General features: G+C 40.8%; 1 protein-coding gene across 1 annotated transcript; it reads left to right on the forward strand.

Annotated features, from left to right (window-relative positions):
- The first annotated feature begins 15,463 nt into the window (after positions 1-15,463).
- APOBEC1 (apolipoprotein B mRNA editing enzyme catalytic subunit 1) lies at positions 15,464-22,440 on the forward strand. The gene is made up of 5 exons (XM_043440923.1): positions 15,464-15,509; positions 17,076-17,103; positions 19,144-19,541; positions 20,292-20,410; positions 21,055-22,440. The coding sequence occupies exons 1-5, from the start codon at positions 15,494-15,496 to the stop codon at positions 21,202-21,204; spliced, it is 711 nt and encodes a 236-aa protein (XP_043296858.1). The 5' UTR covers positions 15,464-15,493; the 3' UTR covers positions 21,205-22,440.
- The last annotated feature ends 3,943 nt before the right edge of the window (positions 22,441-26,383 follow it).

Below are 26,383 nucleotides of genomic sequence, written 5' to 3' on the forward strand. Positions count from 1 at the left end.
AACCCATGTCCATTGAGTCAGTGATGCCATCCAACCATCTCATCCTCTGTCGTCCCCTTCTCCTCCTGCCCTCAATCTTTCCCAGCATCAGGGTCTTTTCCAATGAGTTAGCTCTTCCCATTAGGTGGCCAAAGTACTGGAGTTTCAGCTTCAACATCAGTCCTTCCAGTGAACACCCAGGACTGATCTCCTTTAGGATGGACTGAATGGATCTCCTTGCAGTCCAAGGGACTCTCAAGAATCTTCTCCAACACCACAGTTCAAAAGCATCAATTCTTCAGTGCTCAGCTTTCTTTATAGTCCACCTCTCACATCCATATATGACCACTGGAAAAACCACAGCCTTGACTAGATGGACCTTTGTTGGCAAAGTAATGGATCTGCTTTTTAATATGCTGTCTAGGTTGGTCATAACTTTCCTTCCAAGGAGTAAGCATCTTTTAATTTCATGGCTGCAATCACCATCTGCAGTGATTTTGGAGCCCAGAAAAATAAAGTCAGCCACTGTTTCACTGTTTACCCATCTATTTGTCATGAAGTGATGGGACCAGATGCCATGATCTTAGTTTTCTGAATATCGAGCTTTAAGCCAACGTTTTCACTCTCTTCTTTCACTTTCATCAAGAGGCTCTTTAGTTCTTCTTCACTTTCTGCCATAAGGATGGTGTCATCTGCATGTCTGAGGTGATTGATATTTCTGCCAGCAATCTTGATTCCAGCTTGTGCTTCCTCCATCCCAGTGTTTCTCATGATGTATTCTGCATATAAGTTAAATATGTAGGGTGACAATATGCAGCCTTGATATACTCCTTTTCCTATTTGGAACCAGTCTGTTGTTCCATGTCCAGTTCTAACTGTTGCTTCCTGACCTGCATACAGGTTTCTCAAGAGGCAGGTCAGGTGGTCTGGTATGCCCATCTCTTTCAGAATTTTCCACAGCTTGTGATACACAGAGTCAAAGGCTTTGGCATAGTCAATAAAGCAGTAATAGATGTTTTTCTGGAATTCTCTTGCTTTTTTGATGATCTAGCGGATGTTGGCAATTTGATCTCTGGTTCCTCTGCCTTTCCTAAAACCAACTTGAACATCTGGAAGTTCACGGTTCACGTATTGCTGAAGCCTGGCTTGGAGAATTTTGAGTATTACTTTACTAGCGTGTGAGATGAGTGAGATTGTGCAGTAGTTTGAGCATTCTTTGGCATTGCCTTTCTTTGGGGTGGAATGAAAACTGACCTTTTCCAGTCTTGTGGCCACTGCTGAGTCTTCCAAATTTGCTGGTATATTGAGTGCAGCACTTTCACAGCATCATCTTTCAGGATTTCAAACAGCTCAACTGGAATTCCATCACCTCCACTAGCTTTGTTCATAGTGATGCTTCCTAAGGCCCACTTGACTTCACATTCCAGCATGTCTGGCTCTAGGTGAGTGATCACACCATTGTGATTATCTGGATCGTGAAGATCTTTTTTGTACAGTTCCTCTGTGTATTCTTGCTACTTCTTAATATCTTCTGCTTCTGTTAGGTCCCTACCATTTCTGTCCTTTATTAAGCCCATCTTTGCATAAAATGTTCCCTTGGTATCTCTAATTTTCTTGAAGAGATCTCTAGTCTTTCCCATTCTGTTGTTTTCCTCTATTTCTTTGCATTGATGACTGAGGAAGGCTTTCTTGTCTCTCCTTGCTATTCTTTGGAACTCTGCATTCAAATGGGTATATCTTTCCTTTTCTCCTTTGCTTTTCGCTTCCCTTTTTTCAAAGCTATTTGTAAGGCTTCCTCAGACAGCCATTTTGCTCTTTTGCATTTCTTTTTCTTGGGGATGGTCTTGATTCCTGTCTCCTGTACAGTGACACGAACCTCCGTCCATAGTCCACAGTTCATCAGGCACTCTATCAGATCTAGTCCCTTAAATCTATTTCTCACTTCCACTGTATAGTCATAAGGTATTTGATTTAGGTCATACCTGAATGGTCTAGTTGTTTTCTCCACTTTCTTCAATTTCAGTCTGACCCAAAACAGTCAAATAAATAAACACATTTAAAAAGAAAGTGTGTTACCAATTCGACTGACCACAATTCTTGAGACTGTATTGCTAAATTTAATTTTGAATTGAGCTAAATTGTTACTAACAGATTTCCTGAGTCAAAGAAATAGATTGATAGATTGTGTGTGGGGGTTGTCTGTTTTTAATACCTTCATGTTATTTTTAAAATTATTTATTTTTAATTGAAGGATAATTGCTTAACAATATTGCTTTGGTTTCTGCCATCCTTCAGCGTGAATTAGCCGTGTGTGTGTGTGTGCTAAGTCCCTTCAATAATGTCTGACTCTGTGTGACCCTATGGACTGTAGTCCTCCAGGCTCCTCTGTCCATGGGATTCTCTCTGCAAGAATACTGGAGGGGGTTGCCATTTCCTCCTCCAGGGGATCTTCCCAACCCAAGGATCGAACCTGTGTCTCTTATGTCTCCTGCATTGGCAGGCAGGTTCTTTACCACTAACACCACCTGGGAAGCCCATACATAAGTCCCTTCCCTCTTGACCCTCCCTCCCCTTCCACCCTTTCCCATCCCTCTGGGTTGTTACAGAGTCTCAGTTTGAGTTGCTTTCATGTTATTATTTGAGTTGTTATTTTTTTAAGTTACTGAAAAGATAGTGGCTATTTCCTTCTGCTAGGAGTTCTGCTGTTGGCAGGTTTAGTCACTTCTGACTTAGGTTACCTCCTGAGGCCATTACCACACCTGAAGCTACAAAAAAAAAAAAAGCATTACTGCTTCATGACTTGATTCTCTTATTGTCCTGCTTCTCTGTTGGAATCTTAAATGTCCACTTAGATCAGTCTATAAATAGCATGTGCCAGGAAAGTCAAGTTGTATGCTGTGACTGGGGCAGAACAGCACAAAACAAATTCCAAAATATGTTATATACAATGTGTATAGCACAGCTATTTCAGAACATTTCAAGACTTAAGATCTTCTTTAATGGCAGGTCCATCCACGTACCACAGGCGAAATTTCACCATGAATTTAATTCATTTTAATTCAATTTGACATTTATTGAATGCCTTGAAAGGCAGAAAGAAGGGCACAAATTCTGCCTTCGGGTAGTTTATCATCAAGTGATGTTCCAGCTAGATTTATAAAAACTAGTTCAAATAGCTTCCATCAGGCTCTGATCTGTTTTAACTCACTTTGACTTGTTTTTCAGATGTCTTGTCTTGTTTCTGCTAAGTTGTATCATTGCACCTGATATTTTTCTCTTTTGAACTCTTCGAACTGTGGTGCTGGAGAAAACTCTTGGGGATCCCATGGACAGCAAGGAGATCAAACCAGTTGATCCTAAAGGAAATCAACCCTGAATATTCATTGGAAGGACTGATGCTGAAGCTCCAACACTTTGGCCACCTGATCCAAAGAGCTGACTCCCTGGAAAAGACTCTGATGCTGGGAAAGACTGAGGACAGGAGGAGAAGGGCCTCTGTGACAGAGGATGAGATAGATGGTTGGATGGCATCACTGACACAATGGACACGAGTTTAAGCAAGCTCTGGGAGATAGTGAAGGACAGGGGAGCCTGGCATGCTGCAGTCCATAGGGTTGCAGAGAGTTGGACATGACTTAGTAACTGAACAACAACTTTACATTCCATTCTTTGTACGCATTCTTCATCCCAGAGAGAAGGCCACAATTCCATAACTTTGAGAACCACAGAAGCCATCAGGAGACTACCTGATGCCAGCCTTGAGTGTCTTCAGATGTCTATGGATGAAAAACAAATGCAGACTTCGCACATACCCTGATCTGTATCAACCACCCTGCTCCTTGAACGATAACTATAAGACTCCTCGCTACCCTTTCCAAGGTGGACACACAGTCTTGAGAGCATTAGCCCACCATGGCTCACCTTGCCTGGCAAAGCAATAAAGCTATTCTTTTCTGCTTCACCCAAAACTCTGTCTCCTAGATTCAGTTTGGTCCCGGTGGATAGAGGCTGGATTTTGACAGCAAACATCAAATTAGGTTAAGCCTAAATTTTCTTTTAACATAAAATATGGCATAAATAGAATATCAAGAGTTGTTCATGGGTTGTTTCCTTACCACTTCTTTTTTTACTTAAGACAATAATAAACACTTCAGCTAGTATCACAAAGGTTTCTCTCTCTTTTTTTGGTCACCCTTTGCAGCATGTGGAATGTGGGGTCTTAGTTCCCTGGCCAAGGATCTAACCTATGCCCTCTACATTGGAAGTGCAGAGTCTTAACCACTAGACTGCCGGGGAATTCCCCTCACCAATACTTCTTATTGTAAAATACATATATATATATATATATATATATATATATATATATATATGTATATATATATTTTAATTATAACCATCCTGGTAATTAAGAAGTTCTATTTCATTGTGGTTTTGTAGTTTCCTGGTGATTAATGATGTTGAGCATCTTTCATGTGCTTTTTGGCTATCTATATGTCAAAGTATTACAATATCCACCCTCTTAGAACTTGGGTTCCTTACAGCAAAACACTCAAATAAAAATCTATGGGCACATTACCAAAGTTCCATTTGGTCATTAATAATTAGTGTGGTCTGTTATCATATCCTGTAACAATGTCTCTCAGGGGAGGTTACTCAGGCTAGCAGGCTTTCAGTGGAGATCTTGTGAGGATCCCCAAAGCAGTAGTGATCTCAGTAGAGATCCTTTCATCCTTTCAGATATCTGGCATAATTGAGATAAGAGACACTATTATCTCTTGCACTGAGCCTTTTTCCCTAGGTGTTTGGTTGTTGTTGTTTGTTTTTTATTTTATTTTTTGTTGTTGTTGTTGTTTGTTTTTTAAAGTCTTTATTGAATTTGTTACATTATTGCTTCTGCTTACCTTTTGGTTTTTTGGCCATGAGGCATGTAAGATCTTAGCTCCCTGACCAGGGATAGAACCTGCACTGGGAGAACCCTGCATTGGAAGAAGTCTTGACCACCAGGGAAGTCCCCTGAGGTGTTTATTAACATTGGATTTTCTTTATATTCATTCCTTTACCCTCAGTGACCATTCCTCCTCTTCAGATACTAAATTTTATGTATTTGTTTGCCTCAGTTAAAAACTAAAAAGAAAATACATATAACCAGTTGACCATAGATGTGTAGGTTTATTTCCATGTAGAGGTCTTGCATATGCTTCAAAGGATAAAAAGAGAAGGGAATTCCCTGGTGGTCCAGTGGTGAGGACTGGTCACTTTCACTGCCCTGGCCCTGGGTTCAGTCCCTGCATGGGAAATTAAGATCCTGAAAGTTATGCATTGCAGCAATTTATATATATATATATATATATATAATTTATATGTACATAAATAGAGAAAAAACCAAAATTAAGAGAAAGGCAATAAAGCCATAGATATGAATAAAATTTGAAGAATTATAAAACAATACTATGTAGCAATTGAACATTAACAGAATAAAGTGAGAAATTATTTAATCATCCCAATACATGCAAAAACAATAATATGACAAATGTCACAACTATTAGTGATTAAACTCTCAACAAAATAGAGAAAATATTCTTTAGCTTGATGAAGGGCACCTGTGGGAAACCTATAACTAACATCATACTTAAAAATGAATAACAGAGAATTCCGTCCCTGGTGATCCAGTGATTAGGACTGGGCGCTTTCACTGCCGTGGTCTGAGTTCAATCCCTGGCAGGGAAGTAAGATCCCACAAGTCACATGGCATGGCCAAAAAAAAAGAAAAGAACAGCTGAATGCTTCCTCCTGTTAAGAAATTATAAGCCCCAAATGTAGTCACTTATGTTAAGCCCACATTATTAAACCAAGACTTGATAGCTACCTAAACTAAATGCAGTTTCAACCTTGCCTAGGAATGTAATCTTACCAGGTCAGTCTGGAATTTCCTGGTCAGCACCAGAGAAGTAATGTGCCTAATAGACACTTTTATTCCCCCAAAGGAAATAACCTTGCCAGAAAGAATCACTTCGTTTGTTTATGATTTCCTTGTCCCACATCCTCCCTGCTATTAAAAATCTTTCCTTTTCTGGAGTCCTTTGGAGCTCCTTTCTGTTGACTGGCTAGACAGGATGTTGCCCAACTCATGAATCTTTTAATAAGGCCAATTAGGGACTTCCCTGGTGGTCCAGTGGTTAAGAATCCACCTTCCAATGCAGTGTCATGGTTTCAGCACTAAGCCCACATGCCTTGAGGAAACTAAGCTCACGTGCTGTAATTAGAGAAGCCCTTTAAGAAAGAGAGAGAGAGAAAGAGAAGCTCTTGTGGTGCAACAAAGATATAGCTCGGCAAAAAAAAAAAAAAGAGAGAGAAGTTTAAAAAAAGCCAATTAGATTTTCAAATTTTCTCAATTAAATTTTGTTTCTAAATACCCCTACGATTGAGAATAAGTAAGGGCATTACCTCTTACCTTCTCCATTGAACATTTTATTGGCATCCTTAACCATTACAATAAGACAAAAAGAAGAAATAAAAAGGCATACTTGTTGGGAAAAAGTTAGACTGTCTATATTTGCAGACAGCATAATCTTTGGAAAAGCCTAAGGAATCTACCAAAAAAAAAAAAAGAAAAAATTAGAAATAAGTGAAGTTAGCAAGTTTACAGGTTGGTTATGTAGGGGAGCAAAATATACCTCCCTCAAATGTCTCTTTGACATGTGGATTATTTCAAGTTGAAAACAATCAAAGAGTCAAACAAACAAAACCTCAAGCAGAAACTTTGACTTTCCCCCTTAGCTGTCTAAAGAATTGAGATAAAGGGCCTTTTCCAGAATAGAGCTGTCACCAGAACTATCTGCCAAGAATATGGGTTGAGTGTGGTGGAGAGAGACTGAGCAGGACCTAGAGGTGAGAAGCCACTCTGGGTCCCATTGTCTCTGTACAGCTCGGCAGACATCTCTTTACCATGTGGTTTTTCATTTCTCTGTGAATTATCTGCCTCCCCTTTGAGGTCCCTGGGGAAGGAAATGGCAACCCACTCCAGTATTCTGGCCTGGAGAATCCCATGGACAGAGGAGCCTGGAGGGTTACAGTCTATAGGGTCGCAAAGAGTTGGACACAACTGAAGTGACTTAGAATGGATGTACACCTTTGAGGTCCCAAACCACTATCCCAGAATCTTCTTTTGTCTTTAGCTGATGTGAGGGCTTCGGCCATTGTGACAGGTGATTCTATTTTCCTGGGTCTCTCCCGAGTATTGGAGAAGGAAATGGCAACCCACTCCAGTAGTGTTGCCTGGAAAATTCCATGGACAGAGAAGCCTGGTAGGCTACAGTCCATGGGGTCGCAAAGAGTCGGACGCGCCTGAGCGACTTCACTCCCGTGTATGCGTGCATGCTCAGTCATAAAGGACTCATTGCGACCCTTATGGGCTCTCGCCCACCAGGCTCCTCTGTCCATGGGATTTTCCAGGCCAGAGTGCTGGAGTGGGTTGCCATTTCCTATTCCTGCATCCCCCATGTATAGATGTTATCAAATTTTTGTTTGATTTTCTCCTGTTATATGTCTCATGTCAGTTTAATTCTTAGACCAGTCAGTTCAGTTCAGTCGCTCAGTCCTATCCGACTCTTTGCGACCCCATGAATCGCAGCATGCCAGGCCTCCCTGTCCATCACCAACTCCCAGAGTTTACTCAAACTCATGCCCGTTGAGTCGGTGATGCCATCCAGCCATCTCATCCTCTGTTGTCCCCTTCTCGTCCTGCCCCCAATCCCTCCCAGCATCAGGGTCTTTTTCAATGAGTCAACTCTTCGCATGAGATGGCCAAAAAGAGCCAGAAGAACCTAAAAAAAGGTAACATTTCTTTCCAAAAGTTACAAGGTGAATATACAAAAATCAATTCTATACTATCAATGAAGAGTTAGAAAATGAAATTTAAAAAAAGAAAAGCCAATATTACTTATAGTCAAATTAAAATCATGAAATACTATGGGATAATTTTAATAAACTATACAAGACACGTACTGAATATCACAAAACATTGCCAAGGGAAACTGATACCTAAGTAACTGAAAGAATATAGCACGTTTGAAGGTTAGCTCCCTGGCTTGGGAAGATCCCCTGGAGGAGGGCATGGCATCCCACTCCAGTATTCTTGCCTGGAGAATTGTGGGCTGGAGTGCACGAGGTCGCAAAGAGTTGGACATGACTGAGCAACTAAGCATAGACAGAGATTTAGTACCACCATTACAAAACCCAGTTAACCATATATGGGAACATGATGTAGATATCTGTTATGGGTAAAATGTTTGTGTACTCCCTAAATTCTATTTTTCCTTTTATGGCAGCACTGCAGGGCATGTGGGATCCCAGTTTCCCAAACAGGGATGGAACCTATGGAACCTTCTGTGCTGAAGGTGTGGATTCTTAACCACTGGATTGCTGGGAAAATCCTCCTGCCAAATTCTTCCATTGAAGTTCTAACCCCTAATGTGGCTATATTTGAAAATGGGAGCATCTGAGAAACTACTTAAGGTTAAATGAGCTTATAAGGGTGGAACCCTAATCTAAGAGGATTAGTGTGCTTGTAAGGAGAGCTCCCCACCCCTTCAGGCTGGATACACAACATAAGATCAGGTAAAAGTGAAAGTGTTAGTTACTCTCGTGTCCGACTGTTTGCTACCCCGTGGACCCCATGGTCTGTAGCCTGTCAGGCTCCTCTGTCCATGGGATTCTCCAGGCAAAAATAGTGGAGTGGTTGCCACTTCCTTCTCCAGGGGATCTTCTTGACCCAAGAATTGAACCCGTTTCCTACATGGCAGGCAGATTCTTTACCATCTGAGCTACCAGGGAAACTAGCAAGTTCAGGTGAGAACACAGTGAAAAGGCTGTGTCTACAAGCCAGTAAGTTCTCACCAGAACCAGGTTGGCTGGAACTTTGATCTTGCACTTCTAACCTTCCAAAGTCTGAGAAAATAAATTTTTATAGTTTAACCCACCTATTTTGCGGTAGCCCTAGCTGAGTAATATATAATATCTGTCAGGTGAGTGTATGCTCCTCGGTTCTTGTCCCAACAATGATTTGGAGCAATGGACATTAAAGCCGTCTGCACATCACAGCTCTCGGGTTTTAGACAAACCATGTCATAGCTCTTAGACAAATCAGTGTTACAGCTCTATTTTATTTAGAAGATAGCAGGAGAATCCATCCTCGAAGAAGAGAAGAGAGTGGAGGAACACACCAGCGCATGGAGGGGGTGGGGCGGGTGAGGTGGGGGGGAGAGAGAGAGAGAGGGAGAGAGAGAGAGAGGGAGAGAGAGAGAGAGAGAGCGCATATGCACGTGGGAGAGAGAGCACGCTTGGCTCCTCATGTTTTCTTCCCCCTGGGCCTGCCCTATGCAAATTGGGCTCAACCAGGAGTGCTGTTCTACCTGAAGTCCTCACTCCGGTCCTCTGACATTTCTTTGACCTTCCTTTGTTCTATTTTCGCGGGCTTTTCCCTTCCTTGTCTTTTAGCCACTGCCATTTTGGACTCCTTTTCCCTATTCTAACTACCTAACATATCCATATGAGCAAAAGTCAACTCTGACTCTTAACATCACACCACAAACTCAAAAAACGGATTGTAGACCTAGTATAAAAGCTAAAACTAAAACCACGAGTACTAGAAAATATAGGAGAATGTCTTCATGTCCTTTGAGTAGGTAATGACTTCGTAGATAAGATCCAAAAAGTGCTAACTGTCAGGAGCCGCCAGGACGTGCCCAGGCCATGACAAGGTCACGGGATGAGAGAGGAATCTGCAAGGCAGCTCTTCCCCTCGAGGTTGCCCCGGGGGCCCAGTATGTCCCTGTCCTCCTTCTGTCTTACTGTTGTTGGGCTTTCTATTAATTTTTGGAAATATAATATATAGTAATAAGGCCTCCCTGGAAGAGTCCAAGCCTTTTTGGAAATGCTCATTATTGCTCTGGCTCAGGACATGATCATAAACATCAAGTCAGAAAAGAAAAGGCCACATGTATAGTTTGGCTGCTTGCTTAAAAGATTATAATGTTCTAGAATAGAAAAGAGTAGAGGCATTTAGATTTAGAAGAAGATATACTGCTTCAGTTTACTTGCTCTTTGGTTGAGAGGGTTTTCATTATTGCTATTTCTTTGCTGCTATTTGTTCATTGTTTCCCTTTCTTTAAACAACATGGGATATTATGGGTATTTTTGTAGAAGTAGAAAATAGGGTACATAGGATTTCAATAGAAGATTTATATTAACCAGCTTCACTGCCATTATCTCACTATTAATAGAGGTGTTTTGCTTCTTTAGAGGTGTTTTTGCTGTTTAACAGTTAATCATTGCAAATTGAGATTTTGTGGTTTCAGGTAAAGAAAAATATCAAGGTTTTTCTCATGGTACTATTCTCAGAAATGTCAAACATGTTACTGTGACCCTTCCCATGTATTGTTTTATTGTCTAAAGAATTTACACTATACCTGAGATTTGTAGAACATTGTTTTGTTAGAATGAAAATGTTAGGCCATTGAGGCAAGAAGACTATGTACGGGACATTTAAGAATAAACCCTGTAATCGGAAACGTTCTAGATGAATGCATAGGGGGAAAACATGGGAAAGAAAAATATTGACAGAAGCACAAAACAATATCTGATGTAATAGGGGGTGACTTAAGGGGGAGGTAATGTTCATTCTATAAAAACTGAGCTATCATAAAAATAAAAAACAAGCTACCCCTTCTACGCAACCTTCTGCGTGTGTCTGTCTTCTTCCTCGCCTACGCCATTCATCCCTTGGGTATTCCTGGTCCTACTGGGGCTGGACCTCGGCAGCTAACCATTAAAAAAAAGATTGATAAATTGAACTTCCCCAAAATTAAGAACACTTATTCTTCAAAAGACACCATTAAGGAAATGAAAAGTCAAGTCAGAGACTAAAGAAAACATATAGATATATATATATATACAGATACATATAAATATATACAGGTATATACTAAGGAAAATATATATACAGAAAACATATATACAGATATGACAAAGGAATTGTATCTAAAATATGTATAGAATTCTTACAAATTAGTAAGGAGATAAAAATTAAAAAAGGACAAAACACTCAAACAGGCTTCAAAAAAGAAGATATATAAATAATTAACAGGCACATGAAAAGATGCTCACCATCATTAAGAACCAGGGAGATGCAAATTAAAATCTACATACCCACAGAAATTACTGCAACTAGAAAGGCTGACCAAGTGTTGGGGAGGACATCAAACGACTTGGATATTCATTTCCTCCTGGTCAGAGTGTAAAGTATTATAACAGTCCAATAATTTTCTTAAAAGTTAAATGCTTACCTATTTGATCCAGCGATTTCACTTCCAGCTTCTTTACCCAAGAGAAGAAAATAAAAAAGGTTACACAAAGAATTGTACACAATGTTCACATCATCTTTCTTCACCATAGCCTAAAACTATAAAATTAGCCTAAGTCCACCAAAGGATAAATTAATAAACAAGTTGTAACATAACCGTATAATAGAATTCCAGAAATAGAAAGAAATGAACCACTGATACACCTAATCATGTAGATCAATTTCACAAAGTAGTTGAGCAAAAAATGTGTTGATGAAAAATTAATCAGTTTATACAAGAAAGAATTGAAAATTTTTATTGCCCACAAATTTGAGGATTATAACCCAGGAAGCTCTGAGAACTGTTCTGCTCATTAGAAGATGAGACACGGTTCATATAAGTTTTTTGAGACAGAGGGCTGTACATTAAATGACAGTGTACATATTCCAGATTTAAGTCCCATTGTGATGGGTCCTGAAACCCTTTATAAAGATCAAGAAGGAATGTTATCTTTTAAGGAGTTGTCTTGTTGATACTAGGATTTGCAGTTTATGGTTGAACAGGTATTCCTGCCAATGGGGGAGGTTTGGTTCATGCATAATGTAAATACACAATTCACAATGTGAAGGGGGAGAGGTCAAAGGGCAGAAGTTTTTTAAAATTTATTTTTATATTCGGTTGCCCTGGATCTTTGTGGCTGAACATGGGCTACTCTCTAGTTGCAGCGAGCAGAATCTACTCTTCGCTGTGTTGCTCAGGTTTCTTACTGTGGTGGCTTCTCTTGTTGCAGAGCTGGGGCTGTAGGCACTTGGGCTTAGCCGCCCCAGGGCTTGTGGAATCTTCCTGGTCCAGGGATTGAACCTGTGTCTCCTGCATTGGCAGGTGGATTCTTATCCACTGTACCACCAGAAAAGTCCCAGAGAAGAATTTTTGTATTTAAATTTTTCTTGTCTTGCCATAAATGTGAATTTTATTTCACAAAAGCAATCATCAAAGTTTGACACATTATATGATTCCTTTTGTATGAAATTATAGAAGAATCCAAGCTAATCTTTAGTGATAGAAACATTAGTGGTTGCCTAGGACTGGGAGTAGAAGGACTGACTGCAAACAAACATGAAAATTTGGGGCGGTGATGACAAGCTTAAATATCTTGATTATGGAGTGATTACAAGGGTATATGTTTACGTGTTTTTTAAAAATGTATAACAGGAATAGGACACTAACCTAAATTGAACATTTATATTTTATAGTCTTTTTTTAATTAGAGTATAATTGCTTTACAATGTTGTGATAGTTTCTGCTGGACAACGAAGTGAATCAGCTATATGTATACATATATCCCTCTCTCTTGGACCTCCTGCAGTCCTCACCCCATCCCACCCTTCCACGTCATCACAGAGCGCCAATCGGAGCTGCCCATGCTGTAACAGCAGGTTCCCACTGGCTATCTGTGTTACACATGCTGGTGTATTTCTTTCAAGCCTACTCCCAATTCATCCCATTGTCCCCTTCCTCCCCTGTGTCCACATGTCCGTTCTCTACATCGGCATCTCTATTCCTGCCCTGCAAATATGTTCATCTGTACCATTTTTCTAGATTCTATATATATGAGTTAATATGCAATACCTGTTGTTCTCTGGTAGCTCTGGAGGTAAAGAATGCTCCTGCAACATGGGAGACCTGGGTTCAATCCCTGGGTTGGGAAGATCCCCTCGAGAAAGAATGGCAACCCACTCCAGTATTCTCATTTAGGAAATCTCACAGAGAGCCTAGCGGGCTAGAGTTTATAGGTTCCCAAAGAGTCGGACACGACTGAGCGACTAACACATCTGTTTTTCTGACTTACTTCACTCTGTATGACAGACTCTAGGTCCATCCACAGCTCTACAAGTGACCCAGTTTCATTCCTTACATTTTTTTTTGTTTTTAGAATTTATTTATTTATTTAGATTTTTGGCTGTGCTGTATCTTCATTGCTGTGAGGGCGTTTCTCTAATTGTGGTGGGCAGGGGCTTCTCATTTCGATGGCTTTTGTTGTATGGCACAGGCTCTATGGCTTGTTAGCTCAGTAGTTGTGGCTCCCGGGTTCTAGAGCACAGGCTTCAATAGTTGTAGCTTAGGGGCATGTGGGATCTTGCAGGATCAGGGATGGAACCTATGTCTCCTGCATCGGCAAATGGATTCATTACCACTGAACCACCAGGGAAGACCTCTGCCTGCCTTTTATAAAAGTCTCTGGACTTCCCTAGGGGTCCACTGGTTAAGATTCTGTATTTTCACTGCAGCGGCTGTGGGTTCAATCTCTGGTCAGGGAAGTTCAGCATGCCAAGAAGTGCAGCCAGAAAAATAAATAAAAGTCTTTAAGACTAGATTGAGACCAGTTGTATAATTCAGGATGATCTTACTGCAGGATTCTTACCTTAGTCAGTCTGCAAAGTTTACTGTGCTACTGTAAAGTTACATATGTATACGTTCCAGGGATCAGTTCAGTTCAGTTGCTCAGTTGTGTCCAACTCTTTGTGACCCCATGGACTTGGCTCCTGAAGGACCTTTATTTATGATGTGGCACTTCTGCCCCTTCTTCAAAACTATCGCCTGCCACTCCAAACATCTGCTTCATCTTTTCCAGCTCCAGCTTGATTTTGCGATTAAGAAAATCTTATGTTTATTTATTTTTTTTTATTAGTTGGAGGCTAATTACTTCACAACATTTCAGTGGGTTTTGTCATACATTGATATGAATCAGCCATAGAGTTACACGTATTCCCCATCCCATCCCCCCTCCCACCTCCCTCTCCACCCGATTCCTCTGGGTCTTCCCAGTGCACCAGTGAAAATCTTATGTTTAGAGTTTAGGTGTAGGGTTCATAGAATTTGAGACTTAACGTACAGGGGCTGTAGTTGTGAGACCCTGTGTTGTGCTTAATTGCTCAGTCATGTCTGACCCTTCCATCCCATGAACCTGCCAGGCTCCTCTGTCCATGGGGATTCTCCAGGCAAGAATACTGGAGAGGGTTGTCATGCCCTCCTCCAGGGGATCTTCCCAACCCAGGGATTGAACCCAGGTCTCCCACATTTCAGACTGATTTTTTTTACTGTCTATGCCACCAGGGAAACTCTAGAGGGAGCCTTAGGTCTTGAGGGTGACCTCAGTTCTGGGAGTGTGTTTGCTCAAACCCAGAGGAGCTGAACTCAGAATTCAGGCAACAGGAGGCAATGGCAATAGGGAGTATAGTAGTCATTTCTTCAAGGCAGATAAGGAAGCGGAAGTGGACAGGGCCATACACTTAATCTTAGCTTCATGAAGCAAAAGAAATCACCTGAAACTTGTACACTATAATAATTCCCTGACTCAGAGACCAAAGTTCTTTTGATTTTGCATCTATAATGCCCCACCCCTTTCCAAGAGAATCTGAGGTGAAGAGCAAAATAAGAGGAAGTTAGAAATTAATGAATAATGAAGGGCAAGGCCTCACTGTTTCACCAGGTAACAATGAAAACCTTCAGGTCACAGAACCAGGCCAATTCGCTCTTCCCTTTCTTCTTCCTCTCTTCTCTCCAGTAAACAGCAATGTGCCAGTCTTCTTTAACTTTAAAGGGAGATATCCCTACATCCATTCTCAGTGAATTAGGCTACAAGATTAATTATCTGCATCATAAGCTTTCTTATCAACCCCCACCAACTGCCCTCTTCATCTGCTACCTGTCTGTACAGTCTGTTGTTGTTCAGTCACTAAGTTGTGTCCAACTCTTTGTGACCCCATGGACTGCAGCACTCCAGGCTTTCCTATCCTTCACCATCTCCCAGAGTTTGTCCATTGAGTTGGTGATGCTATCTAACCATCTCATCCTCTGCCACCCCCTTTTCCTTTTGCCTTCGATCTTTCCCAGCATCAGAGTCTTTTCCAATGAGTCGGCTCTTCGAATCAGGTGGCCAAAGTATTGGAACTTCAGCTTCAGCAACAGTCAGAGTTGGTTTCTTTTAGGATTGACTAGTTTGATCTCTGTACGGTCTAGATACCTAGTATCTGCCCGAGACTCAGGAATGAGTCATCCTCTGATCAAACAGGTGGCAGTGGTCACACCTGCAGAAACTATGTTGGGGCAGGTTGCTGGGCAGTGGCAATTAGCACAATATAACTCCAGAGGAAAAAGTCCAGACACAGAGCACCATGGCTTCTGACAGAGGTAAATGGTCGGGGGGCCTGAAATCTCCATATTCTTGAAAAGCTCCAAAACTCTGTGTGTGCTTGCTTATATGTGTGTGCATATGTGTCTGGTTCATGCTTGTATTCATGAGCATTTTCCAACTTTCCTATTTATTAATATTTTCATATTATTCTTAAATAGGAGTTCTTCTTATTGGTGGTGGTGTGATTATTAATACCACCTGTTCATACCATAAATGATTTTAATCAGATGATACTAAAGCAATGCTTGTTTCACCATAATAAAAAACTTAAGTTAAAAAATACAACTACTAGATGAAAATTTAAGATAGCAGCTGAAGTTCTAGCACCAGGGCATGTTAATGGATTATTTAAGGTTCTGTTACTTAGTGTTAGAAAAATTCGTGGGGAAGGAAGAATACCAGGTTGTGGAAGGAAATGATTTTCAGATGAGGTGGGTTTTGAACTTGGTCTTGAAAGGGCAGAATTTTGGTTGGCAAAGAGGAGGAGATTCCTGTTTGACTGACACCAGGAGTTTAAGGGAATTTTCTGAAGATTGTGTGTGGAATATAATGAATGAATTGATCAGGCTACAGAAGAGTTTTTGGAAGCAATCAGCAATGTGATTAGAAAGCAAATTTGCTTCTTTTTTTTAATTGGACTATAGTTGCTTTACAATGTTGTATTAGTTTCAGGTATACAGCAAAGTGAAGCAGTTATATATATACATGTATGCACTCCTTTTAGATTTTTTTCCCATATAGGTCATTACAGAGCATTGAGTAGAGTTCCCTGTGCTATATAGTGTAGGTTCTTATTATCTATTTTATATACAGTAATGTGTCAATTCCAGTCTCCCAAATTTATCCTTCTCTCCATCCCCAAAAACAAATTTGAAGACATATTGTTGAAAGTCTTGAATGCTCAACTAAGAAAATTCAGGTTGATATTTTATTTTAGATTTCTTTTCTTTTCCATTATGGTTTTTGATAGTTTACTGTGTATTTTTCTTTTAATAAGACAAAATATTTGGAGAATTTGTGAATAGCATGTGTGTGTGTTCAGTTGTGTCTGAGTTTGCAGCCCCATGGACTGTAACCCACCAGGCTCTTCTTTCCATGGGATTTCTCAGGCAAGAATAAGGGAGTGGGTTGCCATTTCCTCCTCCAGGGGATCTTCATGACCTGGGGATCAAACCCGAGTCTCCTGTGGTTCCTACATCAGCAGGCGGATTCTTTACCACTGAGCCACCTGGGAAGCCCTGTGAATAACATGGAGATGTCTTAAACAGTGCTTTAGATGCATTTACTTGGCACTTGATGCCTTTTTGTGTGTGTTGACTTTTGCTTTTGGCCACACTGGGCAGTATGCCAGATCTTAGGTTTGAAAGCAGAGATTGCACTCCTGCCCCTGCAGTGCAAGCAGGGAGTTTTAACCACTGGTCCACCAGGGAAATCCCGAGAGAGAATCCTCCAGCTGCATTTTCTGATATGATTTGTGGGTTTAGAAGAATACAGCCTTTATTCTTAGCGGTTCGATTTGTACATATGGGTGTTGCTTGACGTGATCATCTCTTGGTCAACAGGTCCTCCAGCGGGAGATCCCACATTGAGGTAAGAATTCTACTATCATAGTACACATTTAACTCAACCCAAAATAAATGAGCATGTAGGAGCGGGAGGACTACAATTTCCTTATTGTTCCTTTCCTCTTTTCTGATGCGCCCATTCTTTGTTTTTGCAACTCCACTCCTTATGCTTATTATTTCTTCTTGTGTCTTCCCTCCTATGTCTTTGGGTTTCAGTTGAAAAAAACTATCTTCCAGCTTTCTTTTGTTATTCTCTTTCTATAGTTTTTCTCTCTTTAAATCACAAGTTTTCATAGAAATTAGTGAAAAGTTCAGAAAACTGGTTTGTCACTTGCATCTTCCTATTTTAAACCCTATGCCCATTTTCTAGACTTTTTTTTTTTTTTTTAATTTTACCATGCCACATGGTTTGGGAGATTTTAGTTTCCCAATCAAGGATTGAACCCAGGTCCCCCAGCAATGGAAGAGTGGAGTCCTAACCACTGGACTCCCTAGACCTATTTAAAAATTGCATTTATATTTAATTGATTGATGATTGCTTTACAATATTGGTTTCATTTCTGCCATACATCAACGTGAATTAGCCATAGAGGTACATGTGTCCTTTCCCTCCTGACCCTCCCTCCTGCCTCCCACCCCATCCCACTCCTCTAGGTTGTTAAAGTGCTCTGGTTTGAGTTCCCTGAGTCATAGAGCAAATTCCCATTGCCTATCTATTTTACTTATGATAGTATATACGCTTCCATGCTACTCTCACCATTCATCTCACCCTCTCCTTCCTCCCCGCTGCCCTCATCTGTAAGTCTAGAACAGAGAGATTTGTCAGGGAACATATTATCTCTTGATGGGTGGGAGGGTTGCTCTATAAAATAAATTAAGTGATCCTTTAGGAATGAGTGGAGAATATGAGAATGTAATAAACTTATGACTCAAGCATATTGCAGAGTCCTTGGCATAATTCTGAGTTTTCCCTGAGTCATAACTTTGACCCACAGAGAGTGTTATGTCTAAAGATGCCCTCGACCAGGTTGGATGCGTGAGACAAGTGCTCGGGGCTGGTGCACTGGGATGACCCAGAGGGATGGGATGAGAAGGGAGGTGGGAGGGGGGATCGGGATGGGGAACACATGTAAATCCATGGCTGATTCATGTCAGTGTATGGCAAAAACCACTACAATATTGTAAAGTAATTAGCTTCCAACTAATAAAAATAACTGGGGAAAAAAAAAATAAAGATGCCCTCAAGAGAAATTTGAATTTCTTTCTTATGAGGAATTAGTATACATATAATTGAATGTGGAAGAATCCTGAGGCTAAATGACTTTCTTCGCAGAGTTGGTAATAGACTTCTGTTGGCAATTTGAGGACTCCACACCTGAAAAAGAAAAAAAAATCTATTCCATTGAGGAATAATGAAGATTGAGTGAGACAGGTCATCTCTAAGTCTGAGACAGAAAGTTCAGAGGGACTTCCCTGGTAGTCCAGTGGTTAGGACTCAGAGCTTTCACTGCCGAGGGCCCAGGTTCAATCCCTAGCTGTGGGAACTAAGATTCTTCAAGCTGTGAGGCCAAAATAAATAAGATTAGAATATAGTAAGAAAACTTTAAAAGAGAAACAAAGACATATTTACACCTGAATTCAAGACTACCAAGCCATGGTATAGAGAGTGGTAACCCAATAACACGAGTTGGAAAAAAATCTCTTCCCTGTTTGTGAGAGAAACTCTGATAATCCAAACAGAACTCCCCAGATAACTTTGAGATATAGAATAGAAAAAAAATTCCTGAGATGTCATGTTTTAGGTTTGCCTGATAGAAAAGGAGAAGAAATTATTTCTGTTGTTCAGTCGCTAAGTCATGTCGGAATCTTTGCGACCCCACGGACGACAGCGCGCCAGGCTTCCCTGTCCTTCACTCTCTCCCAGAGTTTGCTCAGATTTGTTTCCATTGAGTTGATGATGCTATCTACCATCTCATCCTCTGCCACCCTCTTCTTCTTTTGCCTTCCCTCAAATGATGACATGACGACATGGGGTGGGTGGGTGGGGGTGCTTTTTATATTTCAGGAGAAGAATTGAGCCCTGGGAATTTGAATTCTCCTTTGACCCCAGAAAATTCTGTAAAGAGGCCTGTCTGCTCTACGAAATCCAGTGGGGCAACAGCCGGGACGTCTGGCGACACTCGGGCAAAAACACCACCAAGCATGTTGAACGCAATTTTATAGAAAAAATTGCTTCAGAAAGATATTTTTGCCCATCCATCAGCTGCTCCATCTTCTGGTACTTGTCCTGGAGTCCCTGCTGGGAATGCTCCAAGGCCATTAGAGAATTTTTGAATCAGCATCCCAATGTGACCCTAGTTATTTACGTAGCACGGCTTTTCCAGCACATGGATCCGCAAAACCGGCAAGGACTCAAAGACCTGTTTCACAGCGGTGTGACTATCCAGGTCATGAGAGCCCCAGGTGAAAACAACAAGCCAAGAATCTTAGGTGTTTATGAGAGGTTGTGGTGGTGGTGGTATGTTTCTAGGCCAGGAGACTGGATTATCCCAGACGGGAAGTCTCTGAAGTGAAAGCCCAAAATAGAGTAAAAGCCCACTTTTGAAATTCATAGCAAAGAAAGCATCAAAGAGATGGCTTTTTCCTGGCTCCTGTCTTATTTACTTTATTAATTAATTTATTTATTTTTGGCTGTGCTGGGTCTTCATCACTGTATGGGCTCTTCTCTACTTGCGGTGCTCTGGCTTCTCATTGTGGAGGCTTCTCTTGTTGCTGAGTGAGGTCTCTAGGGTGCTCAGCCTTCAGTAGTTGTGGCTCCTGGGCTCTAGAGCGCAGACTCAACAGTTGTGGCTTTCAGCTCAGGGACTGAACCATATCTCCTGCATTGGCAAGTGGATTCTTTACCACTGAGCCACCAGCAAAGCCCCCTCTCTACCATCTTAATTGCTGAGCTCCTTTTGGGAAACTTCCCTGGTGGCTCAAAAGGTAAAGGATCTGTCTGCAAAGCAGGAGACCCAGGTTCTATCCCTGAGTCAGGAAGATCCCCTGGAGAAGGGACTGGGCACCCACTCCAGTTCCTTTTAGGGATGCTGAAAGAGTCTAGTCCTTCTCCAGCAGGAAACAGGCCAGAGGGATTTATACATGATATATTTTTAGGTTGGATTCAACTTTCTGTTGTATGTGTTGCATGAACCAAGATTTGTGTTTCCTTAGAGTATGGTCACTGCTGGAAGAATTTTGTCAACTACCCCCGTGGGAAAGAAGCTCACTGGCCAAGATACCCCCCTCTGTGGATAAACTTGTATGCATTGGAACTCTACTGCATCATTTCAGTAAGTTACTGCAATGGAATGATTTTGATACAAAAGGAGCATCTTTCTTCAGAGTTCTCTCCTGATTATTTTAATATGTGCTCTTCTCACCATCACTTTGCCATTTATATTGTGATTTAGTTATTGACTTATCCTTTAAAATGTGAGAGCAAGATAATCTCTTTGTGGCAAATAAGAGGGAAAAAGGAATGGATAAACTGATCTAAGATACAGGTGATGGTCAACTCTTTTGTGATCCCATGTACTGTAGCCCGCCATGTTCCTCTGTCCATGGGATTTCCCAAGCAAGAATACTGGAGTTGGTTGCCATATCCATCTCCAGAAGATCTTCCCAACCCAGGGATCAAACCTGCATTCCCTGCCTGGCAAGCAGATTTTTCACTACTGAGCCACTGGGAAAGCTCAAGATATAGGTGGGTTCCATAATTAGGTTTAATCATCATCATCACTGTTGTTACAAAACATACTAGTTACACTGAATTGCAGATATCTTTATTTTCCTTTCTGATGTGTGTCATCTTACTGAAAGAATGTAGGTGACCCATTTGTATTCTCTTGCAAGTAGTTCAGTGGTTTTCCAAATGATATTTTAAAATGTTCCTGGCGTTAAGATAACTATTATTCTAACCTATTTTTTATTTCAGGGTCTCCCTCCCTGCTTACAGATTTCAAGAAGATATCAGAATCAGCTCATAGAGTTCAGACTTATTCTTCAAAATTGTCATTACCAAATGATTCCACCCTATATCCTTTTAGCGACGGGGATGATACAACTTCCTATGATTTGGAGATGAATAGAATGGATTCTTGTGTGCATACTGTTTCATGAATAGGCACTGATGACCCACTAAAGAGTAAGCACCATTAGAATTGAGATGTTTTTAGATATTTTTGTATATTTCTATACACTAATGGCAAATCATCTGGAAAAGAATTAAAGGAAACAATTCCATTTACAATAAACATCAAAAACAATAAAATACTTAGGAATTAATTTAACCAAGGATGTGAAAGATCTGTACATGGAAATATATAAGACATTGATGAAACAGATTGAAGAAGACACAAATAAATGGAAAGATATCCCATGGTCATGGATTGGAAGAGTTAATATTGTTAAAAAACATCTCTACTACACAAAGCCATCTATAAATTCAATGCAATCCCTATCAAGATTCTAAAGGCATTTTTACAGAAATTTTTTAAAAATCCTAAATTTTGCATGGAACAACAAAAGGGCCTGAGGGCCAAAGCAATCCTTATATACCTGAAGGAAATGAAATCACTTCCATGTTCCTTGTGGCATTGTTTACAATAGCTAAGACACAAAAGTAGTCTAAGTATACACCAGCAGATGAGTGGATAAAGAAGATGTGGTATATTGTGGTATGTATATACACAATGGAATGTTACCTAGCCATGAAAAAGATGAAATCCTGCCCTTTGCAGCAACATAGATGAAACTTGAAGGCATTTTGCTATTTACAATAAGTCAGACAAAGACAGCTACTGTATGATCTCACTAATGTGTGGACTCTAGAAAAACTGAACTCATAGAAAGAGAGCAGGTTAGTGGTTACCAGGGGCAGAAGTGAAAGTTGTTAGAGAGTACAAATTTTCAGTTTTTTTTTTCTTCTGAGCCTAGTGGCTTGTGGATCTAAGTTCCCTGACATGGGATGGAACCCAGGCCTTCGGCAGTGAAAGCACAGAGTTCTAACCACCAGGGAATTCCTGGGCAAACCTTCAGTTTTGAGACTAATAAATTCTGGGAAGGTAAGATATAGCATGATGATTATAGTTTATACTGTATTGTGTACCTGAAATTTTCTTTCTTTTTTTTTTTTTTCTGAAATTTTCTAAGAGTAGATCTTAAAAGTTCTTATCGCACACAAAGAAGTATAACTATGTGAGGTGATGGATGTGTAAACTTAGTTAATTTGGTAATCATTTTGCAACATATATCAAGTCATTACACTGTACACCTTAAATTTATGCAATGTTATGTATCAATTATGTTCAATAATACAGGGGGAAAGATTTTTAAAAACAAAATATAGAAGTTCATTTCAGAAAAAATATTTTATTTTTGCTTATTTATTTATTTGGATGTGCCAAGTCTTCTTTGCAGCATGTGAGATGTTTGATTGTGGCATGTGAACTTTGAGTCGTGACATATGAAATCTAGTTCCCTGACCAGGGACAGAACCTGGGCCCCTCCTTTGGAAGCGTGGAGTCTGCACCACTAGACCATCAGGGAAGTCCCTATAGAGATTTTCACAAGCAGCAGTATCACAGATAGTATCATCTACTGCTGTACCACAAATTACCCCACTACTTTGCAGGCTTAAAATAACAGTGATAATTTATGATGTCACCATTTCTCTGGGTCAGGTATTCAGGAGTCACTTGTGTGTTGGTGGCTCAGGATATCTCATGAGGTTGCAGCCAAGATGTCAGCTTGCAGTCATCTCTAGACATGACTGAGGCCACAGAATGTGCTTCCCAGGGGGCACACACGTGGCTGCAAGTGGGCACCTGTGGGTGGTGGGAGGTCTCAGCTTCTCACGTGCAGGTCTCTCCATGGGCTTCCCCGGTGGCTCTGTGGTAAAGAACCCACCTGCCAGTGCAGGAGACGCAGATTTGATCCCTGGGTCAGGAAGATCTCTTGGAGAAGGAAATGGCAACCCACTCCAATATTCTTGCCTGGAGAACCCCGTAGACAGAGGAGCCTGCCAGGGTACAGTCCATGGGGTTTCAAAGGAGTCGGACAGGACTTAGCAACTAAACAACAGCAGGTATCTCCACAACGCTACTTAAATGTTCTCGTGACACGGTGGCTGGCTTCCTACAGAGCAAGTGGCCTAAGATGGACCAAGGAGGAAATTGCCGAGTCTTGGAGTCATATAGTATTTCTTCTGCAGTGTTCTTGGATCACACTGGCTAGCCATGATTCACTGGTGGAGGGGGTGGGGCATACCAGGACCTGAATCCCAGGAAATGAGACTCAAGAGAGGCCATCTTGAATTTGACATGTAGGGACTTCAGCTGTGACCTTAAGCTAGATAATGACATGGAGCCAATTTCTGAGAAGATGCTAAAGGGAAACAAAGGACAACCTAGCATCTGCACATTGTTGCTGTTGTTTAGTCGCTAAGTCATAGAAAGGGGTTATTTCTCACTCACTTTGCAGTCTAATGTCACTTGGGTAAATGTTTCTCCCTGCAGTAACTCAGGGGCCTTGGTTCCTTCCGTCTGGTGACTGTACCATCTCCTGTGGCCTTGGAGTCCTCTGTTGAGTTCACTACATCAACTGGCTCATAGGAGGTGGGGGTCCGGGGGGAGCACACAGCGAAGGAAAGCATTATGCAGTATGAAAGGTCTTTCTCAGAATCAAGGACTGGAGATGGCAAATGTCACTTCTGACCTTTGCAAAGGTCACTGAGCAAAGATCAGACCTGTGGCCCCACCTAGCTCTAAGGATGGCTAAGAGACAAGTCCAGCCATGTGCCAAGGAAGAAGAGGAAGTGGTGAACACATGATGTGCTTGCATAACAAGCACGCTAGGAAACAGAAACCTTTTGCAGTTGGCTAGGGTCAGACAGGCAATACCATGGCAGAAATGAAACTAAAGAGAAATGTGCTCTTCTTTTTTTTTTTTTTCCAAAGATGCACGGTGTGCCAGTAAGCAGTAAGCAACATAGGATCACTTTCCATAATAGGGTCAGACTCGTTCAGTCATTTGCTTGGCTTGCCTTCCTGGGTTGGCATGGGGATAAGGCCGTCTCTTTTGGGGGCATAGATCGGGTAGCATCCTATCAGATGTCTGTTTGAAGACTGTCAATGCATTTTTAAAAACTGCCATGAAAAACAGCATTTATTCATTCTTATAAAAATGGGAGGGAAAAAATGGGATATTAGGGGGGAAAAAACTCTCAAAGATACAATAGAGGCAGTTTCTCACATGAACTGATCTATTTCCTTTTATTATACAGGAAGAATAGTGCAAATCATTAATTTTTTGGAAAGACTCATTTGTTTTGGTTCTCTGGAGGCTGAGAGCCAAGATTTTTCACTTTTCTGGCTTTTTTACTTTTTTTTTGGCCTTGCTGCTCGGTTTGTGGGATCTTAGTTCTCCAACCAGGGATTGAATCCGTGTACCCTGCAGTAGAAGAGTGGAAGTTCAGAGGCCTGACTGCTGGACTGCCAGGCAATTCCCAAGTCAAATTTTATTTATTACATCTGTTGCTTTGTCTCATATATTGAACATATTCCTCCAAGCTCCTCATGCCAGTCCCTTACCTCCTGTCACTTTATTCTCCATTTAAATATTTTTACTAATTTGACTATTAAATTTATGATCTGGGAAGTCATAAAAATGTGAATGATAAGCATCCTAAGAACTATGTCATAAAGTTATGGAATAATATGGGAAGGACCTAAAATTTGAAATAAAGAAATAACATTAAATAATTACTATATTTATGATTACCTATTTTTAGAAGGCATGCCTATGATTACCGTTCTAGAAGAAGGATCAATCTCTCTTGACCCTTGACTAATCTCTGAGGTAGATATAAATTTTGTCAATCTCCAAACTTCTCTTTTTTTTAACTTTTTATTTGGATTTAGTTCAGTTCAGTCGCTTAGTCGTGTCCGACTCTTTATAACCCCATGGACTGCAGCACGCCAGGCTTCCCTATCCATCACCTACTCCCAGAGCCTGCTCAAATTCATGTCCATCGAGTTGATGATGCCATCCATCTCATGCTTTGTATTATTCGTATTGGGGTATAGCAAATTAACAATGTTGTGATAGTTTCAGGTGAACGGCAAAGGGACTCAGCCATACACATACATGTGTCCATTCTCCCCTAAACTCCCCACCCATCCAGGCTTCACATAACATTGAACAGGGTTCCCAGTTGCTATCCAGTAGGTCCTTGTTGGTTATCCATTTTATATATAGCAGTGTGTACAGGGAACCATAAGTGTGTTCTCTAACTCTGCGCGTTTCTTTCTGTTTTGTAAGTAAGTTCATTTCTATCATTTCTTTTTAGATTCCACATATATGAGATATGATATTTCTCCTTCTCTGTCTGACTTGAAACTTTGCTCTTGCCAAAATATTTCTGATGCTTTTTCTTTCTGTTTTTCTGAGCCTTCTCACATCCACGACTCTCATCAAAAAATTATCTCTGTATAATACCATTCCACAGTTCATTTTTGTTTTTTAACATTAATGTTAAGCATTTTTTTTTTGACTGGGCTGGGTCTTCATTGTGGCATAGGGGCTCTCTAGTTGTGGTATGTGGATTTAGTTGTGCTGCGGCCTGTGGGATCTTAGTACCCCAACCAGGGACTGCACCCATGTCCCTGCATTGAAACACAGATTCTTAACTATTGGATCACCAGGGAAATCCTCATCTCACAGTTCTGCTTCATACTGAATCTACTTAATTTGCCTCATCTACCTTCATATCACCAGTGCCTAGGTTAGTGACTGAGAGGACCTGTCTATCTACAGCAGTAACTTAATTATAAAAAAATTAATTATTTGTAATTATTAGAGGCTATTGAGAGAGTACAAAGAACATTGTTTTTGTCAGAAAACCAAAAATGTTTGTAGCTCTATCACTTAAACACTGTAACTTCAAATGCATATATTAACTTATCTGAGCCTTAAATTTACTCATCTATAAAATCTGAATTGGGATGGGGTGGGAGGTGGGAAGGAGGCACGAGGGAGGGAAAATATGTATACCTGTGGCTGATCCATGTTGCTGTATGGAAGAAACCAACATAAGACTGTAATTATCTTTTAATTAAAAATAAATAAATTTAAAAAAAATCTACAGTGGTAGTGTTAGTCACTCAGTAGTATCTGATTCTTTGCGACCCCATGGACTGTAGCCTGCCGGGCTCCTCTGTCCATGGGGTTCTCCAGACAAGAATACTGGAGTGGGTTGCTATTCC

This window comes from Cervus canadensis, chromosome 21 (assembly GCF_019320065.1).
Source record: "Cervus canadensis isolate Bull #8, Minnesota chromosome 21, ASM1932006v1, whole genome shotgun sequence".
Lineage (NCBI taxonomy): Eukaryota > Metazoa > Chordata > Mammalia > Artiodactyla > Cervidae > Cervus > Cervus canadensis.